General features: G+C 40.5%; 1 protein-coding gene across 3 annotated transcripts in view; it reads right to left on the reverse strand.

The window, feature by feature from the left end:
- Positions 1-13,555, reverse strand: part of strip2 (striatin interacting protein 2) — a 34,888-nt gene that overhangs the window by 3,328 nt on the left and 18,005 nt on the right. For 2 of the 3 annotated variants that reach the window (XM_019278969.2, XM_019278967.2), the window contains exons 8-21: positions 13,402-13,529; positions 10,912-11,100; positions 10,308-10,358; positions 6,879-7,111; positions 5,383-5,448; positions 5,243-5,306; positions 4,913-4,984; positions 4,429-4,503; positions 4,199-4,296; positions 3,512-3,638; positions 2,338-2,438; positions 1,966-2,032; positions 1,747-1,851; positions 942-1,146 (exon numbers count right to left, since the gene is read on the reverse strand). In XM_019278969.2, the coding sequence (XP_019134514.1) occupies positions 942-1,146; positions 1,747-1,851; positions 1,966-2,032; positions 2,338-2,438; positions 3,512-3,638; positions 4,199-4,296; positions 4,429-4,503; positions 4,913-4,984; positions 5,243-5,306; positions 5,383-5,448; positions 6,879-7,111; positions 10,308-10,358; positions 10,912-11,100; positions 13,402-13,529 (1,581 nt within the window). The remainder of the gene's footprint in view (positions 1-941; positions 1,147-1,746; positions 1,852-1,965; positions 2,033-2,337; positions 2,439-3,511; positions 3,639-4,198; positions 4,297-4,428; positions 4,504-4,912; positions 4,985-5,242; positions 5,307-5,382; positions 5,449-6,878; positions 7,112-10,307; positions 10,359-10,911; positions 11,101-13,401; positions 13,530-13,555) is intronic. The other variant, XM_019278968.2, reaches the window with a different exon arrangement.

The raw sequence follows: 13,555 nt of genomic DNA on the forward strand, positions 1-13,555 counted from the left end.
AAGGGGGGCTTTTAATCAATCACAAGTCCCTTATTTTATGATTTTAAGGTTCACACTTACACAGTGTACAACACACCTATGCCTGTATCGATTATTGATCTTTTCTACCATTTGCTCCACCTTATTCTCCCCCTCTTTCAGCCTCTATTCATCTTCCTCCCTAACATTCATGGTGACAGATCACTTGTTCTCCCGCGAGGGACTGTGACCCTGAAAAGTCCCCCCCGCCTTTCGCTGTTGCTATGGCAACACCATCCAGACTGTTCGCCGGTGGCTGTCGGAGCATTGTATTTCATACACGCACAAGACGGACACACACACACACACACAAAAGTACACATCTACCATTAATTACACAATTTGTGTTTATTAGCCTGAAACGTCATGTTGGGTAAATGTGTTTGTGATACTGCAGCTTCTGTTCTATTAATCAGCTGTGTGTGTGTGCGTGTGCATGTGCATGTGAGGGTAGATGAGGACTGTTGAGATTAATTATCTCCATCATCACTTTGATTTATGAAGACCTGAGAGGCCAAAGTGAGTCGTAGATCCAGGAGAACAAGGACTAAATGTTTGCCAGTGTGTGTTCTGAGGCCCTTTTTTATTATTATTGAAGCTGCACTTGATAATATTCTGAAGATATAATGCACTTGTTTTATCACCATAAATAATAAAATATATGGAAAGACACAAATGTATCTATTTATTTGTTTCTGTTATTATTTTTATTTTATTTTGTCCCTTTTTCCTTTCTTGGTTATTTGAATTAGTCATTGTTTAGATTATGATCTCTCTACTGTGAGTTACTTGCTGTATGAACTGCTACAGACATTTAATCTGTTTATGTCCTGAGTGTACGAAAACTACCAAATCAAAACCTTAAACCTTAAAAATCAAAGTCAAGCATGTAAGTTGTAAAGAAAAACATTTCATGATTTTACCGTTCCCGTAGGCCCAGTCGTCATTGAGCCTGTGGCGGACTTTCTGGTAGATGGCCGACATGGTCTTCATGTTGCTTTTCCTCCACTGGCGGCCCAGGTACTTTGTCTGGATCTTAAGCAGCTTGAGGACGTAGAGCTGCATCATGGCCTGCTTCACCTTCAGTGCTCTCTTCAGGATGGGGGCAGACTTGAACACCACCAGCATCTGAAAAGGGGATGAAATTGACCGGAGGAGCATGTTTGAGTATGCTGTGGTTGACCAGAGGCATACTGCACTGAGACCTTAATGAGAGCCAGGCTGCTTTGCAACCTGTAACACCCACATACTGACTTGATCTGGATTGGTGTAAAAAAAAAAAAAAAGCCCCATTAGACATTTGCTCCTATATTGTTAAATAAACTGTAATAAACCAGTGATATTGTACATAAAATGGCTCCTGTTGGGCCATTGGGTGTGCACTCAGAAACGGATTGGGACACACAGATGGTAGACTCAGTCATGCATATACTTTATCAAGACATTTAGTCTCATATTAAGTATTATAAGCTTGATTTTATTTAATACAAATAAAATAATGCAGATTTTTCTCTTGAAGCAAATTTTGGAAAGATAAAGACACTAAATATAATTGAGTTTTGCTGATTTGCAATGGATGCACACAGAATTATGTGATTAAAGAGATTTTTATTTACAAAATATAAAACATTAAGACTTGATAATAAGATTAAAAGAGACACATTAGAATGGGTTTTACAATGGATCCGGTGGAAGCCCACATTATGAGGGTGGTGCAGAATCGCTCACCATTGTCCTGGAGTGTTTCCACTTGGTCAGCTTATTTAATATTCTCAGCAGATTGATACAAGAAAACAGGTTTCTCCAGCAGAACTGGTTGCTGTCTCCTGCTTCCTAAAGAAAAAAAACAACATACAGAACACAGCAAAGGTCATAATGCCACCTGAAAGGCTGACTGACTAACTGACCTTCATCCAAGTGTGTCATGCTGACAGGGTTTTCACTCACCAGGCTCTCAGCTGTGAGCTCAGGCATTTCATGGACCACACAGTGGGGAAAGTCCAGCACACATATACTACAATGAAAACACACAGAGACATAATAAAACACAAGAAAAGCAGCCTGCACCTGAGCTAATTTGTGTTTTCCATTCAAACCTGTCAATGCTGCTGCTATGCCATCTGTGCCACCTGGCATTCATACTTTATTACCTTTCTTACCAGCAGGTCCTCAAAAACAAACCCTGTGTGTCCACCAGGCACACCCACAAATAGCACTAAAGTAGTAGCTATTCAAATACAAGTCACTGTAAATATAACTATTCCTGCATCTAATGCACCAAAACAAAGACCGGTACAGAGCAGGAGAAAATGATCATACCTGTTTTTGGCACTGATGTAGGACATTATGTTCTGATTGAAGAACTTGAGGATGAGTGGGATACAGTTGGCAAACACAAGGTGCTGGGAGACAATCTCAAACTGCAGGGAAAGAAGAGGCGGCAGGGTGGAATAGTTAGACAGTCTGACAGTCTGGAAACTAAAAATGTAACTCTAATGAATAAAGAAATAACAGCACAGAAAGAAGCGGCCTTATTTTGTGGTCAGACAAGATAAAGAACATTCCTGATGATGCTTGTGAAACCCTGAGAGAAAAAAATCCATATCTCAAGAAAGAATATACGGGAAAAAACATAATCCTGTATCTGATAATCCTGTATCATTGATGAGTTTCCTGTGTGTGGGGAAAAGGTCAAGAACCAGAGGATTTTTATTCTCATACAGCAGCTGCATAAATCCATCACCTCATCTAAGAAGATTTACCAAGATTAAAAACAGAAGCAATTCTGCTGCTGAATCTAATATGAGCTCATATTTCAGTATTTTATTGACTGTGGTTGTTTATAATATGCTATATGTTACCCTGTTTTCTGAATGTATTGATTCCATAGTGAAGGATTTATCAGAACGCTGCTTTTGAAATGCATTTCTGCAAGACTAATCAATTTGACTTCCCACTGCAGCTAATGCGTCCGTGTGTAATCTAGTTTCGTGGCAGCAGAGGGCGCTACCACTATAACTCTACAGTGCTAAAAGAGTGAAGGAATGTCCCTTCCTAGCAACAGAAAATATCTCCATCCCCAGTGAACCAAAGTCCAACTAAATGTGGAACTAAAACAAAATATAAGCACTTGAAATCAGGACAAAGTGTTAATTTTAGTCCACATGCTCTTTTTCTCTCTGTTTTTCTCTGTCTTTATTGAGATGAATAATCAAAACAGTGGGCATATCACACTGTTGCAGGAGGTTGTGGGGTGTTAGGATGGAGGTCCAAATAAATGGTGGGGGTGGAGAAGAAGATGAATAGAGGAAAAGTAATGGCACGCTTGACCGGATAATCAGGTGGAGGGTAGCGGAGGTAAGCGCAGGGGGGAGGTGCATGGATTGTACGTGTGCGATGGGGGGAAGGTGAGATGGAAAAAGAGGAGGATAATGTAAGAGGAGAAAAAGATGGTGATGTGAGGTGCCTGTGTGTGTGTGTGTGTGTGTGTGACCTGATAAATATGGTTGAGCTTGAAGTGTTTAAGGAGTAACAGGAGCAGAGCGGAGATGGCCTTGACGATGATTTCCTTGTGTCGGTTCACGTCGATTCCCAGCTTCATGCTTTGAAGGACTGTGATGCTGGAGGACACACACACACAATAAAAACACAGCTTAATCTCAATGGAAGAAAAACATTTAGAAAACACATATTATGATTAATGGGTGGATGATGCATCTGGAGGTTTATCCAGCAAGAAGTACCTAACAAACCAAGAACTATTCAGTCATGAAAATGTCAGATAGGGTTGTGAATTTTGTGAGTTGGGTGGTTTATATTCTGTTCTCAACAGTGAAACTGTCTTTCAGCTCTGGTTGACTGTCAGCTAGTCTAAAATAAGACCATACTGCAGAACAAAAACAACCTAGAATAAGTGAATTTTCAACATCTAGCCAAAAATGACAGAAAAAGTTAAATGGTATGCAGCTGAAGGCTGAAGTTTGTGCTCATCCAAGAGTTTTTTCTACATTACACCCGTAGTTGTAGATGATGACATTCGTTCATTTTTTGTTTTTACATTTTATTATTCACATCTCTGATCTAAATGTGGTTCTAGATGTCTGCAGATGCATAAAAATAACTATTAGAAATGAGAAAAATACGATTCAGTCAGTCAAACTGCAGCACTCTTTCTACTTACGGCATCTCCTCAGGCAACACATCAGCCAAGATGTTAATGGAGTCAGTTTTGGCTTTGGAGGTCGGAGCTGCAGCCAGCAGCAGCTTCAGGAGGGCAATCTGACAAAGGTAACAACAAAACATTATATTAGCCCTGTGTGTTTACATAATTATCTGGGTACAATTCGGTAGCATAATAGGGTGAATCCAGGGTCAATAATGCCATTTAGAAGTGCATTATGAGCCACTCACCACATACTGGGAAAGGTTAGGAAGCATGCCCAGGTACAGCATCTCTGTTGGTGTCTCCTCCACCTCCTCCTCGCCCTGTGCATTGAAAAAACACTTCAGACACAAAGGACACAGCCTTGTTTCTAGCTTGATTGAATATTCAGTTGATCTATCCATGTAGCTTTATACAACAGTTTATTGCGACCAAGCGACCCGATTGGAAAAGAGGTGTTTAATGAGTGCTGATATAGAGTATAACAGAACTTTACAGGTGCTCTAATGACTAATACATAAACGTCACACTAACAGTCATCATCTATCTTAGATCGTGACTAATCTGTTGTCAATTATTAATGTTTACTAATAAATGGTTGTTGTAAACAGTTGTGCTGTTATACTGAATATCAGCACGACTGAATGAAACTGGATCTACATGGCTGTCACGTTTAAGTGTCATGATTAGGAGACTTATGTGAGTATTAAATGTGATGGTAAGATTACTGACCAGAGTCAGAGGACACTGTTGCAGCTCGTCCTCCCTCTTGATCTGGACTTCAGCGATGGACACATATTTGTGCTGCAGAACAGAAGAAAACAACCTATATATAATATAAATGTATGTGAAAGGTGTGTTAATTAGAGACCCTGGGGGGGTATTCCTCTGTGAAAGCACACTTCTCAGTTTATTATAACAGGAGGATGTATGGATCTTTAAGTGGGGTGTCGATGTCAGGGGATTTAGCTGCAAGGGAGTATTGATTAGGTAAACACTTGAGCCATAATGAGACAAAGCAAAGGAGAAAATGAAGAAGGACATTTGAAAATCCCTTCTCACCTGTTTAAGAGTCTTGACGCTCTCGTGGATCGGTCTGGGCAAGCCCACCAGGGTCTCTATATCACTACAAAACAATAAACATCATTACACCACACATACATATTTCCAGGATGTTTTATCATCTCTGATGAAATACCTACTTTCCCAGCGTAAAACCGATGAACTTGTTTCTGCTGGTCTCGAGGAAGTGCTCGATGTCTTTCTCCCTGCGGTGAATACACAGAGAGGCTGCAGTCAAGATTTTGGATTCATTTGGGAGCACCTGCTGCCACAATCCTGCATATGAACGAGCAACTAAACAGCCGCATTAGCTTTTCCAAATCTCATCAGTCACACTTCTGGTTCTCTCTGTGCGTGAAGGGCTCAGAGCCTCCTACTGATTGACACATAATCAGCAAGACTCAGAAGTAAACACACTAGACAGGATATACCGTAGGTTCTGATCATAAATGCATGATAAATGCAGTGCCATGATGGGTTTGTGTTTTGTCTTGGATGTATTATTTGTGTCCCCAAAGCAGAGGCAGCATCCTGCGAAGACAAACATGCTACTGGAATAAACAGAGAGAGCCCATATTGCTAAATATTAATACAAAACTACAAGCACTCCTAGCTTTGAACCCCATATTCGAAACATGACTAAGAATGCTTTTTATCATCTTCAGAACATAGGCAGAGTACACTACTACAGACACTAATGCACACTTTCATTACCTACAGAATCGACTCTACTTTCTGCTCTCCCTAAGTAGAATTTATTACACAGTTATTACAAAATTCAGCAGCTCGTCTGTTGACGAGGACCAGAAAGCTTTAAGGTCCCTGCATTGGTTACCTGTCTGCTTCAGCATTGTGTTTAAGATTCTTTTACTACTTTATAAATCTCTTAATGGTCTTAGTCCCATTTATTTACTGGATTTGCTTTTAAACTATAAACCCTTGAGGACCTGAAGTCTTCTGGGAGCTTTTTAATCACCAGTCAGAACGAAAACCCACGTTGAGGCAACCAGCCTCGCTGAAGACCTGAGATAATGTTCATATTTTTAAGAACAAACTCAAGACTTTTCCTTTTAATCTGGCTTTTACTGTTAACTCACTTCAAGATGGTGAGATAGCGCTTCCTCGGTTCCTTTTGTATGAAAAGTGCTATACAAGTCTGATTCAATGATAGCAAGGAGAGAAAACTGAGAGAGACTTTGCTAATTTTAGTTTTTTAATTCCTCAAAAGTTGGCACAGAATCAGGGTGGGGAAACTGACCTGGCTGCCAGCCGAATGGTGTTATGGTAGGTAGCCAATCATCATTTGGAGGTTTTATTCTGTGGAATGAGAGCTAAGTGCTTTTGAACTAATATAAAATCTGACAGGGGTCATTTTTTTAGCAGGTAGAGTAATGAGTAGCAGTACTATTTCTCGCATAAAGGTCTCACTGAAGCTTTTTTTAATGCTATGATCCATATTAACACTTGTCTATGAATATAATCAGTGTAATTTAGCCTGGAATAAGGCAGAATCATAAAGCACTTTTTACAAACTTTGAGATCAGCCACATAACTGCAGTTTTTTTAACACTGTAAAAAGTCCAAATATTTTTTAACAGTACTTTACAGCTAAAATATTTTTAAATGTGCGATTAACCTGACTTTGGGGGCCCAGGGGAGGCCCTTGGGGAAGTTGACCCTTTCTGTGGGGGGTCTGAGGGGAGGAGGTGGAGGCGGCGGCTGGATGATCACATCACGGTCCAAGGGGTCCACCTCGCCCTCAATGCCGCTGTCCGTATCCTCGGGGTCTTCCTCCTCATCCCGGGCGTCGTCGTTCTTGAAGGGGTCCCGCTCGTTGTACGTGTCCAGGCTGTCCTGTTTGACCAGAGGCTGGGCGGGAGAGAGGGAGGACAGGTGGTCAACTGCACTGGGAGGACTGGGAGGATGTCGAGAGTCACATGATCTGCAAACTCACTCCGAGAAACTGAGAAATGACCCAAATCTGCCACATAAACGCTACCTGAGATCCCTATAACCACTTAACAAGCAAACTCATAGTGCTCAATGTTCAAACCCACTTAAATTTCAATGCCCCAATCGTCAATTAAGAGTTGGGATAAGCTGATACATACTAATATATAATACTAATAAATAAATACTGTATGATACCGTCCAATAGCCTGCCTGAGTTGAAAGAAAAGAGAAAAACATAGACTCTTATGGCCATACATACATCTATTTTGCATTATTTTAATTTCTTCTGCAATACATTATATACTGTATAAGGACTTTATACCACCCAATTTCACAGTACACAGACACAATAGGCTACTTTCACACTGCAGCTTTAGTCTATGGGGAAAAGATAAGGTGAGTTTCTTGCAGACAAAGCATTACAGAAAGCTGCTGACAACAGTTATTTCTGATAAATCACACATTGGCCATATTGAAAACATACTGTGAGCAGCATAACAAACAATAACATTAAAATCACATTTAGGGAATAGATCAAAATGAAGACTTAAGGTTTGCATTGTGAATGTTACCTTAAAGGACTGGGACACATTTTGGGAAATATATACTTGTTCGCTTTCTTGGTGAAAGTGCGATGAGAAAATCGATACCACTCCCAGATTTGTCTGTTAAATATGAATATGAAAAATGAATAAAAGCTAGTATGGCTCCATCTAAAGCTACAAAAAGTGGGTGGAGAGTGGTATTGATCTTATCATCTAACTTTTGGCAAGAAAGTGAATAAGCGTGTTTCATAAAAAGGCGAATGCTTCTCTGAAGTCTTTTATTTATTGTCTTGAAACAGGAGAAAACATTAGAATAGCCAAAAACCTGACAGGACAACAAATATCATCTTAACATTTTCCTCAAGTGTCAGAAAAAGATCAACTTTGCACAGCAACCGCAGGCAACATTTCTGAACTTACCACACATCTGCATTCAAAAAGATACGAGAAAAAAAAAATGCAAGCAAAGGCCCAATAAGGCTTTATAAGACTCCCATTTCAATTCAGGTGCGAAACACACATTCACACACATACACATATCTCAGTTCAAACAGTTCTTCTGATGAATGACCGTGGCAATAGTGCAAGCATCAGGCATGAGTCAGCGTTCTGGACATTAGTTGAGCTAGTGCAGTCGATGTACAGTATGGTGCGCCACTAACGCTGGACTAAGTGAGGAGTATAGTGAGTGTATGGAGGGAGCGAGGAAGGGAGGAGGAGGAGGAGGAGGTGAAACCGTGTTGTGAGCCATTCTCTATGGAGAAGCCATTCACTGCTATGTGGGAGGTAAAGCTAGTGTTTTTCTATCAGGGTTAGGGGACAACTGCTTTCAATGACATCCATTTAAGAGAGAGATCAGCTGAAAACCAAATACAAACACCTACAGAGGAGATAATATGTTCGTGACGATCTCAGTTCACCTCCTCAATGAATGCATTTTAATGACATTGACCCCTAGTCCAGAGTCTACATTGCAATGTGATTTCTGAGGCCAAACCTGTGAGCGATGTGATGGAAACTACAAAGGGGAGATGTTACTACAGTAAGATGTCTGAAGTGACTGTCTTTATGGGACGGTGGATAGTGACCGCTCCAGAGCCAATGACAACAGCCAGCAAGTCAGCCCTGTCTCTCAAACCCCCCACAGAACTGAGCAGACGACAGTGAAGGAGGAAGAGGAGGAGGGAGAGGAAGAGAGAAGAGGAGAGAGGAAAGTATGGGTCTTAGTGGATGGCTAGGAAGGAAATGAAAATGGTGGATTAAGGATGGGAAGGAGAGTGGGAGGACAGGGAGGAAGAGGATTAAAGCAGAAAATAAAAAAAGGAAAAGAAATGATTGGAAAACAGTGGACAGTGGAGTACATAGGCATGTATGGCATGAAAGGAGGATAAGGAGAAATAAAAGGAAGAGAGGAAAAAGAGAGACAAGAGGAAAAAGGAAGGAAAAACATGCAGGAAGCAATTATTCAATCAAAGGAACAGTTCGACATTTTGGGAAATACAATGGTTTGCTTTCCTCTTGAGAGAGAGTTAGATGAAAAGATCGATACCAATCTCTTCTCTGTACACTAATGCAGATGCAAGTCAGGTCGGCGTTGCTAGGCAACCAGCAGAGACTTCAGGACGACTAGTTCTAGCTAACCAGTTGTTTGCCTCATATTTAGAATAACAGACCAAGCGGCAACCACCGTGGCTGTGAAGTGACGTCAAAGTGGAAGTGCCAAAAACTGCAGTTCCTCAAATGGCCACATGAGTCTGTTGCTAGATCATTACTGAGGGACGACTACTTGCTGGAGTAGTAAACTGGGTACCATTACATAAAACTACTGTCATGACTAATGGGAGAAAAATATTATTAGATATAATTAGATTATTATTATATATTATTATATAATTAGATATTTTATTTAAGTTCCCTGCAACCCCGATGGATAGGAGGATTGCCAATTGCTGTATGATTCCGATATTACATGACAGTGTGTGCTTTACCATCATTATTGGCACGACAGGTCCATAAGTGTCACTGAAATGCCAATAATGACGGTAAAACACATCCTCTCATGTAATAATGCTTAATTTAAGTCAGAGTGATGTTGCCAGGCAACTGGCGTAGACTTCAGAAAGTCACAAGACCAACAAGTTTAAACTAACCAGCTGTCGCCCCTTGTTTATCATACAGACATGAAGAGTGTGGTGTCTATCTTCTCTGCTAACTCTCAGCAAAAAAAAATAAAAAAGTGAGTTGTATTGTGTGTACAAGTGTATCTCCCAAATGTCAAATGATTCCTTCAAATATTGAAAACATAGCAGAGAGGAGGACTGCACCAAAATTTCATCAAACATTCTAGACCAATAGTCGGAGTGTCTAGACAACATGTTTTATATATATAGTGTGACAGTTTTCTCAGTTTTGGTGCATTCCAGCGTGACTGGTTAAATGATAGCAGGAGGAAAGAGGAAAGAGGAAAAGAAGGTGGCAGGGGTGTGGGAGAGGAGTGCTTAAAAGTCCAGCTCAATGCAGAGAGAAAATGCAGAAGTTAAAAAAAGAGGGAATTTGTGGGTAAAGACCTGCTTCTTGGGAAAGGGACTGTCTCCTTCCAAGCTATCAACAAAGGCACTCTGTGGGAACACAAGGAAGAGGGGCAATGAGAAAAGCTAAAGACTAAAAAAACAACGGGCTTGGAGTTCTCAAAGACGTCCCAGCGCCAATATCATCTCTGACTTACAACAGAGAACCAGTGATGTTGGCACTGAAAAACTTTTGGGAAAACCTGACCCAGCAAAGAGTTAGAGGGTAGGATCACTTTACTACAAATAAGAAGGCAAATAATGACAAAATTAGTCTGAGGTAGCATTTATACTTTAGAGTTAAAGGTACCAAACACACTTTTTCCTTGTGAGATCGCACAACACTGGGACTATGTGTCAAAGAGAATCAGTAGATGTGTGTTTTACCTAACAGATGATGCCTTCTGGATCCAAAAATACTACATTTATGTCCCCTTGTCTGAATATGCTGAAGTTAAATGAGTGTTTGCATTAGAAGAAAAGCACTTGTATGTGAGCGATCAAACAGGGAGTTAAATATAATGTGTGACCGTAAAGTAAGACATGTTTTATCCGTGCCACACTACTCATGAGCTCTGAATGTGTGATGTTTGGAGGTTTATACCCTGCGGCTGCGACGGCCTCTCTTCTGCTGCTGCTGTTGTTCAATGAGCTCCATGGCAGAGGCTGGTGGCGAGGCTGCCCTCATGGCCCTGACCACCTTGATGCTGTCCTCGGGCAGCGGGGGCAGGTTCAGACGCTCCCGGCCCCGTACCTTCATCTCCTGGAGCTCCTCGAAACCCCCCAAGGTGAACTGGAAAATAAAGGTTGGAGACAGAAACAGTGATTCACAGTGAGGCTATGGGCAAAAACATGCAAAAACCCTAATGTGATGTTATAATGAATATAAGCACGTCTGTGATTCGGTCATTAGTTAAGTTAATCACAGACGTGCTGATATTCTGTATAACAGAACGACCTTGAGTGTGATATTGCTTTTATGAAACAGACACAATAACAACAAGGATTATTTATTAGTTTACAGTAACAAGTGATAACAAATTATGATTTGTTTGCTTATTAAATATTTTCTTTGGCTCCACCAACACAAATAGTTCCCCAACTACTCTGGCACTGCGCTGTTGCCAAGCAACACATCAACATTTTCCTGAGTACTAGGTCAGCAAGCAACATTATGTCCGTCTACATGTTACCACAGGCCAGATGCTTTTATCATGTATGCAACCAGTGAAATAAATAAGAGTCTGTTGACAGTCACTTTGATAGAAATATCAGTGTTTTTCTCACCATGATGTGTCATTATAAAATGTTTCATATTATCAGAAGGAAGGTGCACTCTCTTCAGCACCAAACAGGAAGCAGGAAACCGGTTTACAGTTTATCTTCATGGATTATTGTTACGGCTGTCGCCGTTTCGCCCTGCGCATATATGTGTGCTTGTAGTGTTTGTTTTCCCACTATAGGTAAATTCAGGTGTGCGGTTCCCGGTCCCTGGTTGGCCTCAAACTGGAGTAGGCGGGGACAACACGTTCGGCAGCTGAGCAGAATCCCAAAAAAAAAAAAAAAAAAAAAAAAGCAAAAAAAATAAAAAAAAAAAAAAAATAAAAAAAAAAAAAAACCCCCAAAAAAAAAAAAAAAACGGCAGGATGGTGCGGCTGATTTCCGCGCCACCAATGAGAGGGCCCCCGCAGCAGCATCACCGGATTTAACCGCAGCCGCCCGGCATCTGGCGGCTTCACTTGTTTGTGTGGTTTTTTGAGCTTGCCTCGTTTGTTAGTATTCGTAACTGTGGAGATAGTGTATTGAATTGTTGGGACTGGGCAGGGATTAGTTTAGATATATATACTGATCACACTAGAGTGTATTTCTGTTAGCCCCATTAGTTTAGAGGTGCTGTTTTGATGTGTTTTGTTATTTAGAGTTGGACTACGTTAGTGAGGTTTTTCTTTCTCGTTTTGAGGTTCTAGTTAGATAATAGGCTCTGTTTAGAGTTCTTCTTTTGTTATATTTGTTTGTTCGTTTAACAGCACTTGCTCGCCCTTAGTTCCCTTTTGCCTCACCTCCTTTTGTTAAAACAATCTAAAAACTTTCATTTAATAAACTACTTTTGTTTAATAACCGTTAAAATCTGGTTCTTATGTTACTTCTTTCATACCCTCTCATATGGTCGTAACAATTATATTAATGCCGAATTAACAAGAAGACTGTCGACATCTTTAATCTTTTTAAAGAATTGTTAAAATGACATATTTCTTAAAGTTTGGTGTAATATTTCCCCCGGAGAGTGCAGGGAGCTTGATTTTCATTCAAACTGGTAATAAGTTTATTTTTGAACATTTTGTCAACACTACAAAATGTATCTCGTAAGTATGATATGGTTGTCTGACGTTAGTTATTGGTGTGATTAATAATAAACAGTGGCTAGTCAGGTTTATCATCAGCTATTCCGTTTCTAACAGCCGTAATGGTTGATCATTGTGTGCAGTTTTAACGTTCTTATTAGTATGTGGAAAGTTTGTTATAATCTAAGATAGATAACGACTGTTAAGTAACGCGCATGTAACGGTCGTTAGAACACCTGCAAAGAGGAGTGATACAGTTGTTAAAAGTCCCAGTGCTGTTACGCTCTATAACAGCACTCTTGTCCAACTGTTGTATAAGTGTCGTCTGGGACCCTTACTTGCAGCATATTGGGCCCATGCTGTCATCCTCCTTGCTTTGTGGATTTCCCAGATCAGCCTAGCCTGTCTTTGTGACTTTGTTTTAAGTGCTCACTATCTAACAAGCACCTTGCTATGTTTGTATGCTTTGTATTGATTCTCATCTGGATACTGCCTTATCTTGCTGCAGGAGATTGAGGGAGGAGGCTGGATGGAAAATGTGCCCCACTGTCATTTATTTTTATTTTCACAATTATTTTCTATTTACTGTACCCACATGCCCACATTCTGCTGTTTCCTATTTCCTTTTCTGTCGTATCTGAGCCGTTCTCTGTGTTTTGCGGTTTGAGAAAATGCAATAATTATATATTTTTTAAAAACAACAAAAAACTGTTGTATAAGTGTCAATATCTGAGTTGTTATCGTGTACTAACTAGTATTGTCTTCCAGAGCAGCAGTAGGACTTTCTTCATGGGGAAGTGTGGGGCATTCATGCTGCAGAACTTGGTCACCATGGTGAAGAGGAGTAGGGCGAAGGGCTCTCCGTTGTACAGAGGTGAACCTGAGAGGTGAAAGATGTTTTCAGAT

Source organism: Larimichthys crocea, chromosome XX, assembly GCF_000972845.2.
Source record: "Larimichthys crocea isolate SSNF chromosome XX, L_crocea_2.0, whole genome shotgun sequence".
In the NCBI taxonomy this organism is placed as follows: domain Eukaryota; kingdom Metazoa; phylum Chordata; class Actinopteri; family Sciaenidae; genus Larimichthys; species Larimichthys crocea.